The 19850-nt window shown below is 45.8% G+C and overlaps 1 protein-coding gene across 2 annotated transcripts; it reads left to right on the top strand.

Annotated features, from left to right (window-relative positions):
- Positions 1-1148: 1148 nt before the first annotated feature.
- On the top strand, positions 1149-19787 carry LOC118078863 (selenide, water dikinase 2). Of its 2 annotated transcripts, none has more exons than XM_060268883.1 (8): positions 1149-1172; positions 9452-9555; positions 9705-9812; positions 10600-10754; positions 12013-12103; positions 13982-14081; positions 18745-18957; positions 19051-19787. In XM_060268883.1, exons 2-8 carry the CDS (start codon positions 9460-9462, stop codon positions 19278-19280), a joined length of 993 nt encoding a protein of 330 aa, XP_060124866.1. In that variant the 5' UTR covers positions 1149-1172; positions 9452-9459; the 3' UTR covers positions 19281-19787. The 2 variants fall into 2 exon arrangements, with proteins under 2 accessions (XP_060124866.1, XP_034958758.1); XM_035102867.2 differs by lacking the exon at positions 1149-1172 and adding an exon at positions 8204-8573.
- Positions 19788-19850: the final 63 nt, after the last annotated feature.

The following is a 19850-nucleotide window of genomic DNA, read 5'->3' as shown; positions in this document are numbered from 1 at the left end:
GACTTTTAAAAACAACCCCTAAAACAGCAATTTAACATTAATTTTACTATCTAACGAGACCATTGATACATAAAATGAAAGCAATAATCAATATACGGTAATCTATATATATATAAATATAAACTGGCCATGGGCGTAGGCAGGGGGGCAGGAGGGGGCAGCTGCCCCCCCCCCCGAAGCAAAAAATCATTGTATTTTACAGACCATAACCAGCACTTTTCCCCTCCAAAAACTGAAGTGGAAAGAGCTTTGTTTTAGCGAGAGCAGCTCTCCACTTGCTGGGGGGGGGGGGGAACAGCTGTAACAAAAACACATCAGATAAATAAAGCAAAGTGGCTACGGCATAGCTGCCAAGTTTTCCCTTTTCTCGCGAGGAAGCCTATTCAGCATAAGGGAAAATCCCTTAAAAAAGGGATAACTTGGCAGCTATGGGCTACGGTACTTAAGCAGTTAAGACAATGGAGCAGAATATCCCTTCAGGCAAGGTTTGATAGCTCACCACTTCACCCTATTGTTCTTAAGTGGGAGTTGTTAATGAGCATTCAGGGATCACATTAAGAGTTCTATTGGCGATTGAATGAGGGTGCAAAGGATTCAATTTGACTAAGGTGGCTCTGCAAGGCTAAAAGAAAGTGAATAAGAAAAGGGGGGGCTGTAGCTTTGATAGACACAGTGATGTTTATAAAAAGCAGTGGTGTTCCAGTCTGCCCCTCCTCCTGCATCTGTATACTGTAAATCAGGGGTGGCCACCTCCCAAGAGACTCTGATCTACTCACAGAGTTAAAAACTGGGAGTGATCTACCCCCTTTTGGGGGGTTCAGGTCAAAGCTGTTGAGTTTTTTTAAGGAAGGGAAGCCCTGTTTTTGGGGGTTTAGGTCAAACTTGTTGAGCTTCTTTTAGGAGGGAGGGAGGCCCATTTTTGTTTAGGGCTTCAGGTCATAGGGAGGAGGAAAATTTTGGGTGAGCTTTTCTTAGGGGTGTCATTGATCTAGCAGCGATCTACCACAGACATCCAGTGATCTACTGGTAGATCACAATCTACCTGTTGGACGTGCCTGCTGTAAATCAAGCAGAGAGAAAGCTGCTTGCAAGGCTCCTGTACAGGCGTACCGGTATCTTCCTCTTGCTGCAGAGTTCCAGCATCACAGCGTCACCCAGAGGCATTCACAAATGTGAGTTATCCCTCTCTCTATTTCTTCTTCCCTCCCTCTTCCATCCTTAATAAAATACGGGGGGGGCAGATAAGCCCCACATAGAAAGCCCATCAACATGGGGGGGGGGATGACTCTTTAAAATACAGTATTTACCAGTAATTGCGGGGGGGAGGCACCTATACCTCTAGGAGTTGGCTGCTATGCCTAGTAGGACAATTCAAGAAAGCAGAATGATGCATATGCTATGGTAATATATCAATGGAATCATAGAATTGTAGTCGGAAGGGACCACAAGGGTCATCTAGTCCAATCCTCTGCAATGTAGGATTTTTTCCCCAAGGTGGGGCTTGAACCCACGACATGGTTGAAATATTATGCTGATATGCAGCAACGCCTTGGAGCCGTTGTGACTGCGGCCCTGCCTTGCCTCGCCCTTGCCCGCCCTGTCACCCCCTCTCGCCTGCCCAACCCTCCCATCCTCTCCAGCCAAGCAGGGTAGCCGCCGATGCTGCCAGCCCCAGAAGCACAAGGTGGCCGCTGCCGCTGCTGCTGCCGCCGCCACAATATCATCAGGCCAACTGGCCCTGTAGCCCCGCCCATGTTCCCACTTCGTGGCCCCGCCCCTGAAAGATCATGGCTTGCCCCCCCCCTAGTTTTGATCCTGGCTACGCCCCTGATAGGTCCATTTGAAAGTAAAGCTAATGTGGATTGGTTTGTTACCTGAAATCCCACGTGTGATTGTGTACCCACCCTTAAGGGTTTTTTGGAGATTTAAGTCTTAGAAAGTGAAGTGTTTGTGTCGTCGTCTGCAACATGTTCTGCAAATGGTCTGCTTTGCCGCCCTAATGTTTCTGAAAGCCTGTGAAATGCGTAAGCTTGCCAGACTTTTGGTTGCAACCTGCCAAATGGAAAATTGCAGCTTTGTTCTCTAACATCGTTCTAAGTTTCTATTCGTAAGTTAGCTATGCTTTATCTCTGGCAGGCTAGGGACAAAGGTGAGAGCTGTTTCCTAGTTCTGCTGGATCTCTCAGCAGCTTTTGACACCATCGACCATAATATCCTTCTGGACCGTCTAGAGGGGGTGGGAGCTGGGGGGACTGTCATACAGTGGTTCCGCTTCTTCCTCCTGGGCCGTGTTCAGAAAGTGGTGGTGGAGGATGAGTGTTCAGACCCCTGGGCTCTCATTTGTGGGGTGCCTCAGGGTTCCGTCCTCTCCCCCATGCTTTTTAACGTCTATATGAAGCCGCTGGGAGAGATCATCAGGGGGTTTGGGCTGGGTGTTCATCAGTATGCGGATGACACCCAACTCTTTCTCTCTTTTAAATCAGAACCAGTGAAGGCGGTGAAGGTCCTTTTTTTATATATATAATTATTTATTAAATTTTCCAAAATAAACACATTTAAAACATTATACAAGACAAACAAACACATAAACAAACATTCAAAAATACAAACATCCCAAAAAACATGCTCCGCCGAGCTTGACTTCCCTCCCTCCCCTCAAAAGGTTTTCTAATCAGTTCTTTTCTCGCAGTTCCTTTGTATCTAATCTTTAGGGTCAATTCGTAGGATTTATTTCACGCCTGCAAGTGTCTTTAAACCTTTACAGTTCATTTCCATATACAGTGGTACCTCGGTTTATGAACACAATTGGTTCCCGAAGTCTGTTCATAAACTGAAGCGTTCATAAACTGAAGCAAACTTTCCCATTTAAAGTAATGGAAAGTGGATTAATCCGTTCCAGACGGTCCGCAGAGTAACCGTTCATAAACTGAAGCGAACTTTCCCATTGAAAGTAATGGAAAGTGGATTAATCCGTTCCAGACGGGTCCGCGGAGTACTTAAACTGAAGCGTTCATAAACTGAAACATGGGTGTAATTGGTTCCGGAAGTCTGTTCATAAACTGAAGCGTTCATAAACTGAAGCAAACTTTCCCATTAAAAGTAATGGAAAGTGAATTAATCCGTTCCAGATGGGTCCGCGGCGTTCATAAACCGAAAATTCATAAACCGAGGTGTTCATAAACCGAGGTTCCACTGTAGTCCACAAATTTACTCCAATCCCTTAGAAACCTTGTCTCCCTCTGGTTTCGAATCCTGCTAGTCAGTCTCGCTAATTCTGCATATTCAATCATCTTTGTCTGCCAGTCTCCAATTGTCGGTAAGTCCTGGGTTTTCCATTTTTGGGCTAATAATGTCCTCGCCGCGGTTGTCGCATATAAGAAAAGGGTACTATCCTCCCTAGTTATCTCTTGGCCTATCAGTCCTAACAGAAAGGCCTCTGGTCTTTTGGGAAAAGTATATTTAAATATCTTTTTCAGTTCGTTATATATCATTTCCCAATATCCTTTAACCTTTTCACATTTCCACAACATATGATAAAAGTCCCCTTCCTTTTCATTACATTTCCAGCACATTCTGTTACTCATTCTATACATTTTCGCTAATTTCACTGGAGTTAAGTGCCATCTATACATCATCTTCCAAACATTCTCTTTCAAAGCAGTACATGCTGTAAATTTTATTGTTTGGTTCCATAATTTCAACCACGCATCATATTCAATATTATGCCCAAAATCCTTAGCCCATTTTATCATTACCTCTTTCGTCAACTCATCTTTAGTATACCACTCTACCAGCAAGTTATACATTTTGGACAACAATTTTACTCTGCCCCCAAGCAACTCTGTTTGAAATTTGGACCTTCTCTCCTCAAAACCAATTTTTTTATCTTGCACAAATACATCATTAATTTGATGATATTGCAACCAACTCGTCAAATATACTTTCACCTCTTCATACGGTTTCAGTTTCCAACCTTGTTCCGATTGTCTTAGAAAATTTTCATATGTTGGTCTCTCACCTTCCATATTCACTTTTTTCACTATAATCACTTCCATTGGTGAGATCCACCATGGCGTCTTGGTCTCTAACAAGGCTTTATTTCTTTCCCATACTTCAAATAACGATCTTCTTATAACATGGTTCGTAAATCCTTTATGGGTTTTTTTCTTATCATACCATAGATATGAATGCCAACCTGCTCTGTTGTCAAATCCCTCCAAGTCCAACAAGTCCGTATTTTCCAATGTTATCCATTCTTTTATCCAACAGAGACATGACGCTTCAAAGTATAATTTCAAGTCTGGCATGGAGAATCCGCCTCTTTCGGTCTTGTCTACCAATATTTTATATTTTATTCTTGGTTTCTTCCCCTGCCAGACAAATCTTTGTAAATCTTTTTGCCATTCCTTGAATTGTCTTGTCCCCTTTATAATAGGTATTGTTTGAAACAAGAATAACATTTTGGGCAATGAAGGCGGTGAAGGTCCTGTGTGAGTGTCTGGAGGCGGTTGGAGGATGGATGGCGGCTAACAGATTGAGGATGAATCCTGACAAGACAGAAGTACTGTTTTGGGGGGACAGGGGGCGGGTGGGTGTCGGGGACTCCGTGGTCCTGAATGGGATAACTGTGCCCTTGAAGGACCAGGTGCGCAGCCTGGGAGTCATTTTGAACTCACAGCTGTCCATGGAGGCGCAGGTCAATTCTGTGTCCAGGGCAGCTGTCTATCAGCTCCATCTGGAATGCAGGCTTAGACCCTACCTGCCTGCAGACTGTCTCACCAGAGTGGTGCATGCTCTAGTTGTCTATCGCTTGGACTACTGCAATGCGCTGTACGTGGGGCTACCTTTGAAGGTGACCCGGAAACTGCAATTAATCCAGAATGCGGCAGCTAGACTGGTGACTGGGAGTGGCCGCCGAGACCACATAACACCAGTCCTAAGAGACCTACATTGGCTCCCAGTACGTTTCCGAGCACAATTCAAAGTGTTGGTGCTGACCTTTAAAGCCCTAAACGGCCTCAGTCCAGTATACCTGAAGGAGCGTTCGGCACGGACACTGAGATCCAGCGCCGAGGGCTTCTGGCGGTTCCCTCACTGCGGGAAGCAAAGCTACAGGGAACCAGGCAGAGGGCCTTCTTGATAGTGGCACCCGCCCTGTGGAACGCCCTTCCATTGGAGGTCAGGAAGATAAACAACTACCTGACATTTAGAAAACACCTAAAGGCAGCCCTGTTTAGGGAAGTTTTTAATCTGTGATATTTTAATGTATTTTGGTATTTGTTGGAAGCTGCCCAGAGTGGCGGGGAAAACCCAGCCAGATGGGTGGGGTATAAATAATAAATAATAATAATATTGAGTCTGGCAACCCTAATGATTCTATGATTCTGCTATTATCCTAAAAACTTTTCACCTATTCATGCAAAGCAGATGCTCTGCCACTGAGGTAGAACTTACCCTTATTTATGTGCTACTCAGTGGCTATGCAATTTATGTACAACTAGCTGGCTCTGCCACGCATTGTTGTGGCTCAGTCTGTTAAATGAAGCCTCAGAGTCCCCCTTCAGACTCCCCTCACTTTCAGAGTTCCCGTTTTACGTGTGTTCTGTTTACACAGGCGCATCCCTGTGACCCCCCCATTCCAACCCATTACCTATCCCACCCCTTGCCCCTCCCCCCACCTAGGCAAGCTCCCACCTCCACTCAGCCTTGTCTGGAAAGTGGCCTAGTCCGCAAAGCCAAGCCGAGATACTGTGGAGAGAGAAGCTTTCCTAGGTGCACTACCAGTGTAGCCATCGCTAGAGGGCGCTGTGTTGCAATCTCTCCTGTGCTCCCAGCATGCACTTTCGTATGATTTGTGAGTTCTGGAACACGGGGTTTTTACCTGGTGTAGGTGCCACATCTGTCTTTGAAAACAGTATGGGGTCACTTGGGTAGTCACATTTGACTTTGTGTCCAAATTTCAACGCTATCAGTCAAGTGGTTTTGTTGAACATTGGAGACGAAGGAACATACCCAGTTTACATTTTATATATATATAGAAGAGCCCTGTTGGAACAGACCAAAGGCCTTTCACATCCAGCATCAAGTTTCCTATTGCAGCCAACTAAATGTTACAGGAGGCCACAAGCAGGACATGAGAACAGTAGCTATCTCCCCACCTAGCACTTATGGCAGGCATAGGCAACCTCGGATCGCCAGATGTTTTGGAACTACAACTCCCATGATCCCTGGCTAACAGGGCCTAGTGGTCAGGGATCATGGGAGTTGTAGTTCCAAAACCAGGTTGCCTATGCCTGGCTTATGGTGAAATTAGTTGTTGAGCTTTTATGGCGGGGCACTCTTTTTTAAGAAATTGACCAAAAACACCCAAACCACTACTTCCGGTATGTGCTGCCATTTTGACCAATTACTGTACAGTATAGAAAATTCCATCCGGACCGGTTCCGGTTTCCGCCGGCAGGAATGGCGGACCTGTTTTCCATCCCTCTGACCTTCGTAAGGAATTTGGCGGTTGCTAGGGGAGTAAATGGCAACCCCCTACCCTCTCCGGGGGTTACGGAGAGGGGCCGCTGGCCCGCGATGCCCCCAGACCCGCTCCGACTGTTTATGGAGTGGGGGGAGCTTGGGCTGAAAAGCACTTACGAGGGCCAGGACTCCCGGACGCTAATCTGCATGGCGGGGGTTTCCATGGTTAAAGAAGATAATTAGGCTTAAAACTATGGACATACTTCAGAAGGAGGGGAAGAAGCACTGTTTACTGCTGAGAAATTTATGCTGCTGAGGGAGAGGAGTCAAAGGCTGTATATCATCTGGAAGAAGGATTGATGGGGACGGAGCGATAAGGGAATTGAGTTTTTTTTTATTTTTCTTCATATGAGTTACTTCGTACCTTCCCAGACGCGATGTCCTGGCTTGTTTGGAGTGAAAGAGAAGCAAAAGACTGTGTGAGTTGAACTTTATAAACTGTTGTTACTGAGCATATTTTTTAAAGATGTGGAGTTGCCGATGAGAAAAGCCCCCCCCTTAGTCGGACGGAAGGAGTCCTGGACGCGTTCGGAGGATTTATGAGCTGTGACGCACTTTGAATTGGAGCAGCGACCTGAAGCTAAGTTCAGCTATAGGGCAAGGAGATCCATTAATTTACCAAGAGTTTATGGTTTGATGTTTGGGTCTTCTGCCTGGAAAAGCTGTAAATTTTATAAAGATCGTTAATCTTTATGGCTATGAGAGAAAACGAAAGTGATTTGAGCTTTTTAAGATGGCGCTGCTTCGACGCAACAGGGAGCTCCAGACTAAGAAGATTTATGGGGAGGCTGGACTGATTAACCCACACAGGAGAAAGAACATTTGTGAAACCTTGTTTGATATTTACCTCAGCAGCTGGGAAACAATCGGTTGAAAGTGGAAAACATCTATGTGACTGTAAGGGGAAGATCTGGATTATTATGAACTTGGAGGACGATTTGAACTTTAGAAAAAAGACGGCAGTGGACGGTTGCGAGGAATCCCCAATTTCTTGAAGCATGGGAACCCAAATAAAAAAGTCTCTAGACGATTTGGCATAACATTCGGTTTGATTGATATATATATGTGTATAATTTGAAATAATGAATGTGATATAATTGGTTTTAATTGGAAAATTAATAAAAATATTTTTTTTAAAAAAAAAGAAAATTCCATCCGGACCAATTCCGGATATGTCCATGTCTTAATTTTCGGGCACTGGACGCGTCCCTTTGTGAACCTAACCCTCTCCAATACAGTGGCGGTTTTTTTTGGGGGGGGGAGCTCTGCTGGATGTCATATGAGGCGGCTGGGCTTAAGCTCGGTGCCATCTGTGCAGGTGTGTCTCCCGCTTCCGAGGCATGTGTGAGCCTGAGGGGGGGGGGGTTGAAAGATGGGTCCCCCCCCCAATGCGGAGCTAGCCGAGTGACACAATTTCAGGATAGGCAGCAGCATTATAGAGCAGGTAACGGCAGCGCAGGCACGCGGTGGAATCCGACTGTCCGATTCAGGCGCCCCAGCGGATAGCAGCAGCTCCAGCCCTGAAGGGCAACTTCCTGCCCTCTCATCGGAAGAGACGCTCCTGCGTCACACGCCGCTCGCCCCGCCCCTTATTCGAACGGAGCCGGAAGCACCCGGCAGAGCGCGAGGAAGCGCCTGCGCGTGAGTGCGGCCCTCGCGAGAGCTCCGAGAGACAGCCCGGCGTTCCCGCCCTTTCTCCTCAGCCTGCCCAACGACCGCTCCTCTCTCTCCGCGGACTTCGGCCGGCTCTGGAAGGCGTCATGGCGGCGCTCGCAGGCTCCCCCTCGCCCGGCCTTCCTTCTTTGGCCGCGGCGGCGGCGGCGGCCTCCCCTAACCCCGTCGGCCCGTCGGGCTACCGGCCCTTCGAGCCCGAGGCGTTGGGGCTCAGCCCGGGCTGGCGGCTCACCAGCTACGGGGAGCTGCGCGGCTGAGGCTGCAAAGTCCCTCAGGAGACGCTGCTCAGGCTCCTGGAGGGACTCGGCGGGGACCGCGCGGCAGAGACAGGGGCCGGGGAGGCGGCTGCTCTCGGCGGGGCCCCCCGGACGCTTGGTGAGACTCGGAGCGCGAGGGGGATGGGGGAGGGCGCTCCGAAGGCCGCGGAAGGAGGGGAGGCCTACCGTGCGCTACCCCCGCCACGTAGCGGGGGTATTAAACACATAAGACCACTTAAGTATTCAGTTACAAGTACTGTATAATTCATTCCTTACTAAAGTCCATTCTACAGTGGTACCTTGGTTCTCCAAAAGCCTAGTTCACGAACAACTTGGAACCCAAACATCGCAAACCCGAATGTGATTGTTCTGGTTCTGGAATATTTTGGAAGTCGAATGTGTCCTGAGATTCTGTTTTTAGTGCTGTGCTTCCATTTTTAGAGAGATCACACTGATTGGGGCAGTGGGGAGAAGCTTCCCGGCAGCGCTCTGAAGCATAGCTGCTTTGACCTGAGAGAGAGATCGTGAAAGCTCATGCTGATTGGGGCAGTGGGGAGAAGCGTTTTAGGGGCAGTTTTTCTACAGTCTGCAACGGATTAATCCGTTTTGCATTACTTTCTATGGGAAAGCACGCCTTGGTTTTGGAATGGACTTCCGGAACAGATTAAGTTCGAGAACCAAGGTACCACTGTACTGTATAATATTTGGACTCGAGGACATCATTCCTCATTTGGCTGCATTTGTAGACCTGGGCTGAAGATAGGGCTGTTATGTCTACCTAAAACAATGATGGCCAAACTTGGCCCTCCAGCTGTTTTGGGACGACAACTCCCATCACCCCTAGCTAACAGGACCAGTAGTCAGGGATTGTGGGAATTGTCGTCCCAAAACATCTGGAGGGCCAAGTTTTGCAATCACTGACCTAAAACAAGTAGGTGTTTGGGGTGGGAATACTTCTAAAGGTGCTGATGTGCTTGGGGTCCCTTCTCTCCACAGGCATCGGAATGGATTCCTGTGTGATCCCATTGAGGCATGGCGGTCTCTCCCTTGTACAGACCACAGACTTCTTTTATCCACTAGTGGAGGACCCGTATATGATGGTGAGCAGGCTTGACTGGATAAAAAAGAATTAGCCATGTTTGTAATAATGGAACATGGTATATTTGTGATGCGAGACAGTTCATGAGGACAATTGCCTTGTGTGTCATCTTCCTCATTCTATATCTTTTGCTGCATGTGTCTGATCTAGGGTCGCATTGCCTGTGCCAACGTGCTGAGTGACCTCTATGCCATGGGCATCACAGAGTGTGACAACATGCTTATGCTTCTGAGTGTAAGCCAGAAAATGACTGAGGAGGTAAGAAGTATAATGGATAATTTTGTCTCTAGGAATACATTTTACTTAAATAATAGGAAAAATGAATATTTTAATGTAAATTTTTTTGACATAATTATGGTAGGTAATTATGGCACAAGTGGATTTCAGAAAAGGAACTTGTTTGTCTGGCTTCACCTGCAGAGCTATAGTTTGTTTCAGCCTGGCTACGGCCTGGAAATAATGATACCTCTGAACATTTTAAGGCGAATAACTTATAGAGCACATGCCTCGCTTGTCAGAGGGCTAAGGTTCAATCCCTGGCAGCCCCAGTTAAATAATTGGGTAATAGGTGATGTGTATTATCCCTGCTTGATACTTAGGAGAGCCACTCCCAGTTAAAGTAAACCCACTCCAGGATTTAAGTGAATGATTATTTGCAAGTAATAAGATCAGAAACTTAGTTCAGACATGTCAAACTGTAGTTTGTGTTGAGCATATTTCTGGCTTCCAGACAAAAAGGCCAAACCATGGTTTAGGTTTTCCATTGGCAGTCTTGTTTCTGTGATGCGCTCACCAGAGATAAATGTTGGCTCATTTATCACACCAAACAATAGCTGGCCAGTTGCAAATATTTGCTTGTCAACTTGGGCATCATAAAAAACCTGTAGTTTAGCTTCCTTAACAATGGCTTGGTTTGATGCTTGAAATGTGATCGCATGACCCTTCACAGAGTGAAACATACAGGTAGGAAACAGACCTTAATTTCCCTGACTCAGCTTTCCACAAGAGTTGATTTTCTGAATCCTTTATTTTATCCTTCACCCAGGAGCGGGAGAAAATAATGCCACTTTTAATCAAGGGCTTTCGGGATGCAGCAGAAGATGGTGGCACCTCAGTAACTGGTGGGCAGACTGTCCTGAATCCTTGGATCATTGTTGGAGGGGTTGCAACAGTTGTATGCCAGCCCAATGAGTTCATCATGTGAGTAAATGCATCTCATTAGGAGAGACCTGATTTGAAAATGCTTGCCATAGAGGTATTTACAAGAGAGGTAATTGTGTTGCAGTCTTAGCTGAAAGGTTTAGAGCAGGCATGTCCAACAGGTAGATTGTGATCTACCGGTAGATCACTGGACGTCTGCGGTAGATCACTGGTAGATCATTGGCTCCCCCAAGAAGCTGAATAACTGTGGCTCCCCTAAAAAAAAGCTCAACATTTTACCTCTACCCTGAAAAAGCTCAACAACTTTGACCTGAACCCCCCAAAAGGGGGTAAATCACTGTCAGTTTTTAACTGAGTAGATCGCGTCTCTTGGGAGTTGGCCACCCCTGGTTTAGAGGATGCTTGCTAGACATAGGGATCACTGAATCAAATAATGAAATGGTAGAGTTGAGCTAGGGATTGCCCATGCCACTTTAGAGCAAAAAACAGTAGGGTTGGGGGCTGCCAAATCCACTAATCTATTCCAGGACTAACAATATTGCTGCTTGGGCTGTCACAGAGATCATAAAGTCGTGTGGAAGATGAGACTATAGTAATGTAAATAATGCTCTGAAGACAAATGATCCAGTCTGTGATTCGGATACCCAGGACTGGCTTTGTAATCTGCCTTTATGCGAGTTTATTTTGGGACCATATTAATGCTTCCTTATCCATGATTTGATGGTTGAGGCAGCAGCTGACCTGGCCTTGTATTCTGAGACTTGGTGGAAGAGCTGGGTGGTGTTGTCTCTTTCAGCTGTGTTCAGCAGCATCATAGACTTAACAGGGTTGGAGGTTGCCATGGTCTGTGGCAAGGAGGTCATATTTGGTCTCGCAGGCCCTTTCCCCCCAAACTATGGCCACTTGCTGCACACTTGATGTCACATTTGTCATTCTGTGTGTTGCAGGAAGAGATGCAGCTAGATCCTGTGACAAAAAACAACAACAGAATTGAAGTCCTGAGTATCAGTTCAGCTCAATTCTGCTTAGTCACTGTCTCCTCCCATCCCCGCAGGCTAACTTTGATAGGTTGCCTGGACCATACACCATTTAAAGTTTTTGCCTGCTAGGACAAGAAAGTTCCCCACCCCTAATCTATAAGAATGCTGTCTCTTGGTCCTGACTTGGGGAGATAAACTTTGGACCCAGGTTTAGACACCGCACGAAGAACTCTTAAGAACCCTGTTATGGACAGGCTATAACTACTAAACGTAAATAAGTAGGTCTGAGTGTGAGCTCCTGTTTCTTATGATTTTAGGCCAGACAGTGCTGTTCCAGGGGATGTTCTTGTGCTGACTAAACCACTGGGGACTCAAGTGGCTGTAAATGCTCATCAGTGGCTAGATAACGTAAGTGCTCATCTGTGGGGAAACTTGCACATCCATTTGTATTCCTCTATCTATCTATCCGCAGCGGATCCTCTTGTATGTATAGTTTTAATAAGCTAGGAGGAACAAGGGGCATGTGGTTGGATGCATTCATTGCCCCATCACCTTGTCCAGATGAGCTGCTTGCGTAAGGTGAAACTGATCCCACAAAACATCCTCAATAGCAGCACTGGGTACTTCCAACAAATGGAGAGTCGAGATCACTCCAAAGTTGAATGACTTTTATCCTCTAAAGTGCATAGCCAGTTGGTCACAGGGGGGTCTTCAAATGCTTCGAAAGGTCCCTTCTCCACACTGGGAGTCAGTAACCTCTAGACCCTCTGAAATAACTCCACCTGCTAGCTACCAGAGGAGACAATGTGAGCTGCAAAGAGAACCTTTTTTGCAGCTCACACTGCCACATAGTAGGCACAGTTGTGTATTCTTACCAGTGTTTGGTCAGCCTAGGAGTGAGACATGCACCACTTGCACTCCAGTCTTTGTCAAGCTTGTTTCATAGTCCAGAGCTCCTCAGAGTACCAAGGAGCTGCTTGGGCTACAAAATGCCAGAGTGGATGCTCAAAAACCACCTGTTTCAAAAGAGAGACCAGGACTTTGACAAGATCAGCAGCTTTGTCCATGGAATATCACAGAGCATTCAGGAACCTGATTTCATCAATCTTTGAGGACAGGCTACCTGAATTGGCCCACCACCCTTACAGGGGAGAAATGCCACCGTGAGTCTAAACTTAACCTGATAATGGTCTGGCCATGACAAGGGAATGCATTGTACTCTGAAGGGAATGCATTCTCCGAAGCCCTGTCTCATGCTGGAGGTGCAAGGCGGCGGGGGAGAGAAGCGCTTCTCCCCCCTCCTGCCTGTCTTGTGCGGTGGCTCCGGGGAACGGAGCCGAATCGCGGCAGGCGTTGCTTTCCCCCGCCTGTCTTCCCCGAGCCAAGCCATCTGCTGTGGCGGGAAAGGCGAAGTCCGCTTTCCCCCCACCCCAACCGACACAGCGTCCCCCAGAGCCAAAGTGCGGCGCTGCGGGGGCTTTTCACCGTTTGCCTTCCCCGAGCCAAGGGGGAGGCAAGACTGCGAAAAGCCCCCGGCCGCAGCGCCGCACTTCGGCTCTGGCACCGGCTTGGCGGCGGTGGGGGAAAGGCGCAGGATCATTCCTTCGCCTTTCCCCCACCCTGCCCGACAGCCGAATCCGACGAAGCTTCTGAAGCACCTGCCTGCCTTCCCCAGGCCAAGAGAGCAAGCGCCGCCACCAGTCCCCCGAAGCCCATAGGAACACATTAATTGACTTAATGCATTCCTATGGGAAATGGTGCCTCGCTAGACGAAATTTCCGTCTAGCAAGGCATGTACTTTAAAAAAATGAAACACGTACCTGTGTCTTGCAGCAGGGGCTGCTGGCGGCGGAGGGTGGAGCGGCAGCAAAGAGGTTTCTCGGGTTGGCTCTGCTCTGGCAAGAAGCGGCTGCTGAAAATGGCGATCAGCCAGCTTAGCACAGCCCCCTTCCTCCTGTACGCGTGCAGCTGCCGCCTGCCCATTGGCTGGGGCCTGAAGCACTTCGACTTTTTGATTGGCTGCTACTGGCCAATACTGGTGAAGGAGAGGGGGGAAATGGCAACGCGGGGGGGGGGGAATGGCTCTCGGCTTTAAAAAAATAATAATTAAGTGCAGAATGGCCATGCTGATCCCCAGACCTTTCGCGGGCCGGATTGGCAGGCCAATTGGGCCGCATCCGGCCCGCGGGCCGTAGTCTGGGAACCCCTGAGCTAGAGACCCCTGAATTTGCTAGTGAGAAATGCAGCCTCAAAACCATTTGTTAACATACTACTTTTCCATTTCAGCCAGAACGGTGGAATAAAATTAAGCTGGTGGTCTCCAGAGAAGATGTTGAACTGGCGTATCAGGAAGCCATGTTCAGTATGGCCATGTTGAACAGGACAGGTATGGGGGATGGGGTTTGACTTGTTCTTCATTTGCAAGGGAAAGGATTGACACCACTGTGGCAGCAAATGCATTATTTTTTAAATAAAAAAACCAGGATACTATACCTATGGTTGTACTAGAGACCTACATGTCATCTAGAACACAAAGGTTTTTGATTGTTTTGGAAAATACGTGGTCCACCTAGAGTTCCTCATATTGAGGCAGAAGGTGGGATAGAAATATTCAAAGTCTTGATAGTCTGCACATGTATTTCTCAAGTTCTTGGGTCATTCGAGTCCCAGGACCTTCTGAATTCTTCTAATTTTCATCTTTTAACCTTCACCTTCATCTTTAAAGAAGAAAATGTGTTGAAATATGGAATGTCTTGTTTTATGTACAAGAATAGTTTTTAATTTTTTTACATACAGCAGTTGATCAGTATTTCTCATCAGAAAAAGCTATCATTGAGATGAAAGTAATAAAGCTCAGGTGATTTAAGGTTCCATCTGCAGATATGTGTGCAGATTAGACCTGGGTGATTTTTCAATAAATCGTTCAAAATCGATTAGGAAGTCCACATCACAATAACGATGGCAAACATCGTGAATTTGAGAAAACTGTGTGCTTCTTAGTGCTTCTGGTGCCTCCTACAGAAGCGGCAAGCAACTCACAAGAGCAGGTGTAGCAGCCATCACTATGTTTTGATTCTGCAGCGAGCCCCAGCTCAGCTCCACTGCCTCTGCAGGTGCCGATTATGAAAGTAGCTGGGAAACCAGCAGCAGCCACTTAAAAGACTAGGTTCTGCTTGCTTAAAGTAGGCTAGTAGCCAGCGTGACAGACTGGTAGGTGTGGTTTGCAGAGATGCTGGTCTGAGCTGGCTCAGGGATTCTTGCTGGAAGCCTCCTTTCCCCTTTTCTTACCCCATGAAAGAGGTTGTTTTCTTCAGAGTAAGAACAAAAAACTTTGCCTGTGCTTGAAGCGGCTCTCTCCCTCTCTGATGCCTTTACTGCCGGTCTCCCCTTCTGCCGCTGTGTGTGCGTGCACCCACACACTCCCACAGTGCAAAGCCTTTCCCTCCCCTCCTTGATGCCTTTACTACCCATCTATGGCTGGGAGCAGTACCTTTCCCCATGTAAAAGAAAGAACAATAAACCAAGTTGCCCTGTGAAGGTGCTCTTTATTCCCATTTCCCCTTCTGCCACTGTGTGCGTGCGTGCGTGCACATGCCTTTCTCTCCCCTCCCTTTACTACTGTCTGAGGCTTTGATGCAGCCCCTTCTCCCCCGCCCCTGTAAAAAAAAAGCAAGTGCAAAAAAACAAGTTGCTGTGTAAGACATAGTTGGTTCGCCCTAAATAGCTTCCCTCATATAAAAAGGAAGTCTTTTTTAAATTTAAAGGATGCTATCTCGTTGCTTGCTTGCCCTTCCTCCTTCCCTTTGATAAAAAGGGAGAGAATGGTGGGATGGGGGCTTTGGGGGGCCCTTCTGTGTCACAATAGGAGGAAATGAAGAGGGGAAAGATTGCTGCCTCATGCTGAAATGGGAGGTTGAGTGTTGTGAGGCAAGAATGATGGGGAGGGTGGGTGCTTGTTGGTAAGCAGTGCAAGCAAATGTGTGTTTACTCAGAAGTAAGCCCTACTAAATTCAATGGGGCTTACTCCCAGGAAAGTAGAAGTAAGTTTAGCTGAACTCAGGGGGGCTTACTCATGTACAGAATGCAGTTGGCCCTCTGAGTTGGGAAGGAGATGCAACTTGACACTAGTAAATTACATAAATTACTCTAAATTGTTAATCATATGGAAGTTTAATTAATATTGTAAATTTGCCCCTAAAACTGCATAGAACATTACTATAGTCTCCAGAAATCTTTAATGGTTTAGTTGAAGCATGCTATCATTTAGTTAATTTTCATATAATTATGTGCATCAAATTTAGATTATTATTTTGTTGTTCAATATTTTCCCAGGTTCTTTGTATTCACTCTGATTCACCACTGTATTTTGGATTGTCCTGGGCCTGAATATCCAAGCCCAAAACCAAAGTCCTGTTTGCATGCTGATGAAAGTGATGATTTAATCAGTGTGTTGTGATTTAGACCCGTAACAGTAGCAGTTGCAAGGACATTACCATGTTCACCTCTACGTAGCTCCATCTTATTTCAGATATTGTGATATCGCCCAGCCCTAGTACAGATCACCTTCAAAATTTGATACTTTTAAACAAAGGGGGAATTGAGTCCATAACGCAATTTGCTGGCAGAACTGGATATACAATAGTGGCCCAAATTGTGGAAACCTTTTGGAAAAAGTGTATTTCTGAGGTTTGATGGCTCATAACACCACTTTTTTTTTTAGTAATACCATAAAATTATATATCAGTGGAAAGTTAATTTAATGAAGAAGTTTGTTCAATTATTGGTCAAAAGTTATAGCCAAATAACCAGAAAAAGGAAACACAACTTGCTTAGGTTGATATGCAGTAGCTATCCTTCATTTGAATGTAGCCAATGAGCATGAGTGTTTAGAGAGCCAATCAGGTGTCATCTTGTTTGGGCAATGATTCAATCAGGTCACAGTAGGATTCAGCTATTGATGTTATGTATTGGAGCTGAGAGGAGGACATTTGTCAGTGTGTTATGTGGTTGCTATCAAGCTGGTTGTTTTTGTGTTGTTTTTTGTTCTTTCATTTAGTAAAATAGTACTATTAAGTGAACAAGGCTACAATTATGAAGAAATTAGAAGAAAAATTTATGGAAACTTTACCAAAGGTGGCATTTTTAAATTTTTGAAGAGGTATTAAGGAGACTCGGGTCACTACAAAATCAGACTGGTAAAGGCAGGAAAAGGTGCACAACAGCAAGTGATGATGGAAGAATTGAGATAGTGTGTCTATGGGACAGAAGAAAATCATCTGGGTGTATACAAGATGACATGGTGCAATGTAATGTGAGGTTGAGTGCAAGAACTGTTTGGCACAGACTGCAGGAATATGGTCTAAATGCTAGAATTCCAAGGAAAAAGCCATTATCTCTCAAACAAAGGTTGAAAATGATCAAACTGGGCCAAAACCCATGTTAACTGGACAGCGGAACAATGGGACAGTGCTATCAAAATCTCCTTGCTTTTGATAGTGATGACATTAAATACATGAGAGAAGAATCTGAGAAGATTTACATTCTACTTGCATTACAAGTACAGTGGTACCTCATGTTGCGAATGGGATCCGTTCCAGAGGCCCGTTCGTAACATGAAGCATCTGTGACCTGAAAAAACACAACATGAAGCGGACCTATCCTGAGGTATGATTATACCATGAAACACCCAGTTAGTGTTATGATCTGGGGCTGTATGACAGCAAAAGGTGTGGACATAATTTGCATTATTAATGGGAATGTACAGTGGTACCTTGCTAGATGAATGCCCTGCTAGATGAATTTTTCGCAAGACGAATTTGTTTTTGTGAAAAATTTCATCTAGCGAATCACGGTTTCCCATAGGAATGCATTGAAATTCAATTAATGCGTTCCTTTGGGCAATAAATAAATAAATCAATGCATTCCTATGGGATTTGCAAGGCGAATTTTTTGCAAAACGAATTGACTCACAGAACAAATTAAATTCGTCTTGCGAGACACCACTGTAAATGCTCAATACATAGCCCAGATCTTAACCCAGTCAAAAATCTATGGAGCCAGCCAAAAAACCCAGCAAGAAAACCCAATTAATGGAGGTAATAATTCAATATTGGTTTCACATTATTACAGCTGCAGAACTAAAAAAAACTTGGTTCATTCCACAGGAAAGTGTTGTAAGGCCATAATGAAAGCTAAAGGTTACCCAAGTATTAACTGATGTCGCGAGAATTTTTGTAGACCTCATTTTTCCTATTTGTTTCACGTTTCTTTATGACTGCTGTTGTAATAAATAATCTTTCACAAAAGTTATTGCATTACATTCTTCGTTAAATTATCTTTCCACTGATATATGTTATGGTATTACTTCAAAAAAAGTGTTATGAGCCATCAAACCAAGGAAATACTTTTTCCAAAAGGTTTCCACAATTTTGGCCACTAATGCATTTTGCAGGCATGGGTCTGAAGGAATGTGAGGACCTTCCATGAATCATCCTAATTTGCCTCATAATTCAGGGTACACATACAGCCAATGTGCATCCCTAGTATCCATTACTCTGCCTGTGTCTTAACACTGACATGAGGGAGTGCAGCCCTTGGGTTGAAAAGATTTCCATCCTTTTAGACATGAGGCTCTAGGACCTGAGTGGACCCGATTTCCCAATACCATGATGGGCAGGTATTCATGAAGAATTAATGTACATCATATTTGTAAAGTCAAAGGTTACTGCATCCCTGCTGAACACAATGTTGCTACTACCCTCCAGAAGCTTCCTCCTGATGAAGTAGTGACTGGTTCTTGTATTAGGTATAGGCTAGACCAGGCATCCCCAAACTGCGGCCCTCCAGATGTTTTGGCCTACAACTCCCATGATCCCTAGCTAACAGGACCAGTGGTGAGGGAAGATGGGAATTGTAGTCCAAAACATCTGGAGGGCCAAAGTTTGGGGGTGCCTGGGCTAGACTGGTTGTTTGGAGATTGCCAGCAGCGGTTGTGACTACTACTTTGCCATTACTTATGCTTTTAAATGTTCATGCTCTTGGTCTTTCAGCTGCCAGCTTGATGCATACTTTCAATGCCCATGCTGCTACGGATATTACAGGCTTTGGTATTCTGGGTCATGCACAGAATTTGGCCAAACAGCAGCGCAGTGAGGTGTCATTTGTCATCCACAATCTGCCTATCCTTGCCAAAATGGCTGCTATTAGCAAAGCGTGTGGCAACCGTTCACGGCTACTACAAGGAACATCCCCTGAGACATCTGGTAAGATGGAGAGCCTGCGCTACAGGAGCTGAAGGTGGGGTTGAAGGGAATTTAAATCTGTAAGTGACCTTAATTCGCTCTCTTACATGGCAGGTGGGCTGCTGATCTGTTTACCCCGAGAGCAGGCTGCTCGCTTCTGCGCAGAGATCAAATCACCCAAATATGGAGAAGGACACCAAGCCTGGATCATTGGCATTGTGGAGAAGGGCAACCAGACCGCTCGCATCATTGACAAACCACGTATCATTGAAGTGACACCCCGTGGGGCCAGTGCTTCCCCTCAGGATAATAATTCCAGTGCCAGCCCTGAAGCTGCATCATGAGGTGGCAAAATAGTTTTCATTTATCCACTGTAGGTTCTGGGATTGAAAAGGGCAGCACCTGAGCCTTTGGATCAGTGTGCAGTTACCTTCTACAACATAATGATCCTCAGAACACTCTTTATCAGTTGTTGGCTGGTTCCTTCCTGCCATCTGATGTGATTAATTTTGAAGTCATTTCCTGCAAGCAGGTAAATTGCGGACACCCTTGATTTTTGGAGAAGATGGTAACTTGAATTATTTATTGGAATAGTTCTGCTTGTTATTGAGCTCTCCCAGCTTTTGGTCAGACTGAGCAGCTGGTCCAAAAGGAGGGTGGGTGACTTAAAAAGCCATTTGGTTGGGCCAGAGGTCTCTCCTCTCATTATGAAGCACCTCCGTTAAAACCCAATCATGGGCTTGGAGGAGCAGAGGAAACCTGGAGGAGCAGCACCGAGCTCAGCTTCATGGATTGTTCCTTGGGTTGTAAATTATTGGTGATTGAGTTAATAAAGTTGATTTCTACAACTATTGTGGTATTTGGAAGGGTGAAGTACTTACACACAGTTAACAGAGAGGAGGGAAGATGCCTGG

This window comes from Zootoca vivipara, chromosome 16 (assembly GCF_963506605.1).
Source record: "Zootoca vivipara chromosome 16, rZooViv1.1, whole genome shotgun sequence".
NCBI lineage: Eukaryota > Metazoa > Chordata > Lepidosauria > Squamata > Lacertidae > Zootoca > Zootoca vivipara.
The sequence above is the reverse complement of the archived record's forward strand: the minus strand, read 5'-3'. Positions and strand labels throughout refer to the sequence as shown.

What these genes read in the sequence shown, in the direction of transcription:
- LOC118078863 (XM_060268883.1), top strand. Translation starts at nt 9,460, where the DNA reads ATGGATTCCTGTGTGATCCCATTGAGGCATGGCGGTCTCTCCCTTGTA. An exon ending in CAGCCCAATGAGTTCATCAT is followed by an intron (nt 10,755 to 12,012) that starts GTGAGTAAATGC and finishes TTATGATTTTAG; the next exon opens with GCCAGACAGTGCTGTTCCAG. An exon ending in GGCCATGTTGAACAGGACAG is followed by an intron (nt 14,082 to 18,744) that starts GTATGGGGGATG and finishes TTGGTCTTTCAG; the next exon opens with CTGCCAGCTTGATGCATACT.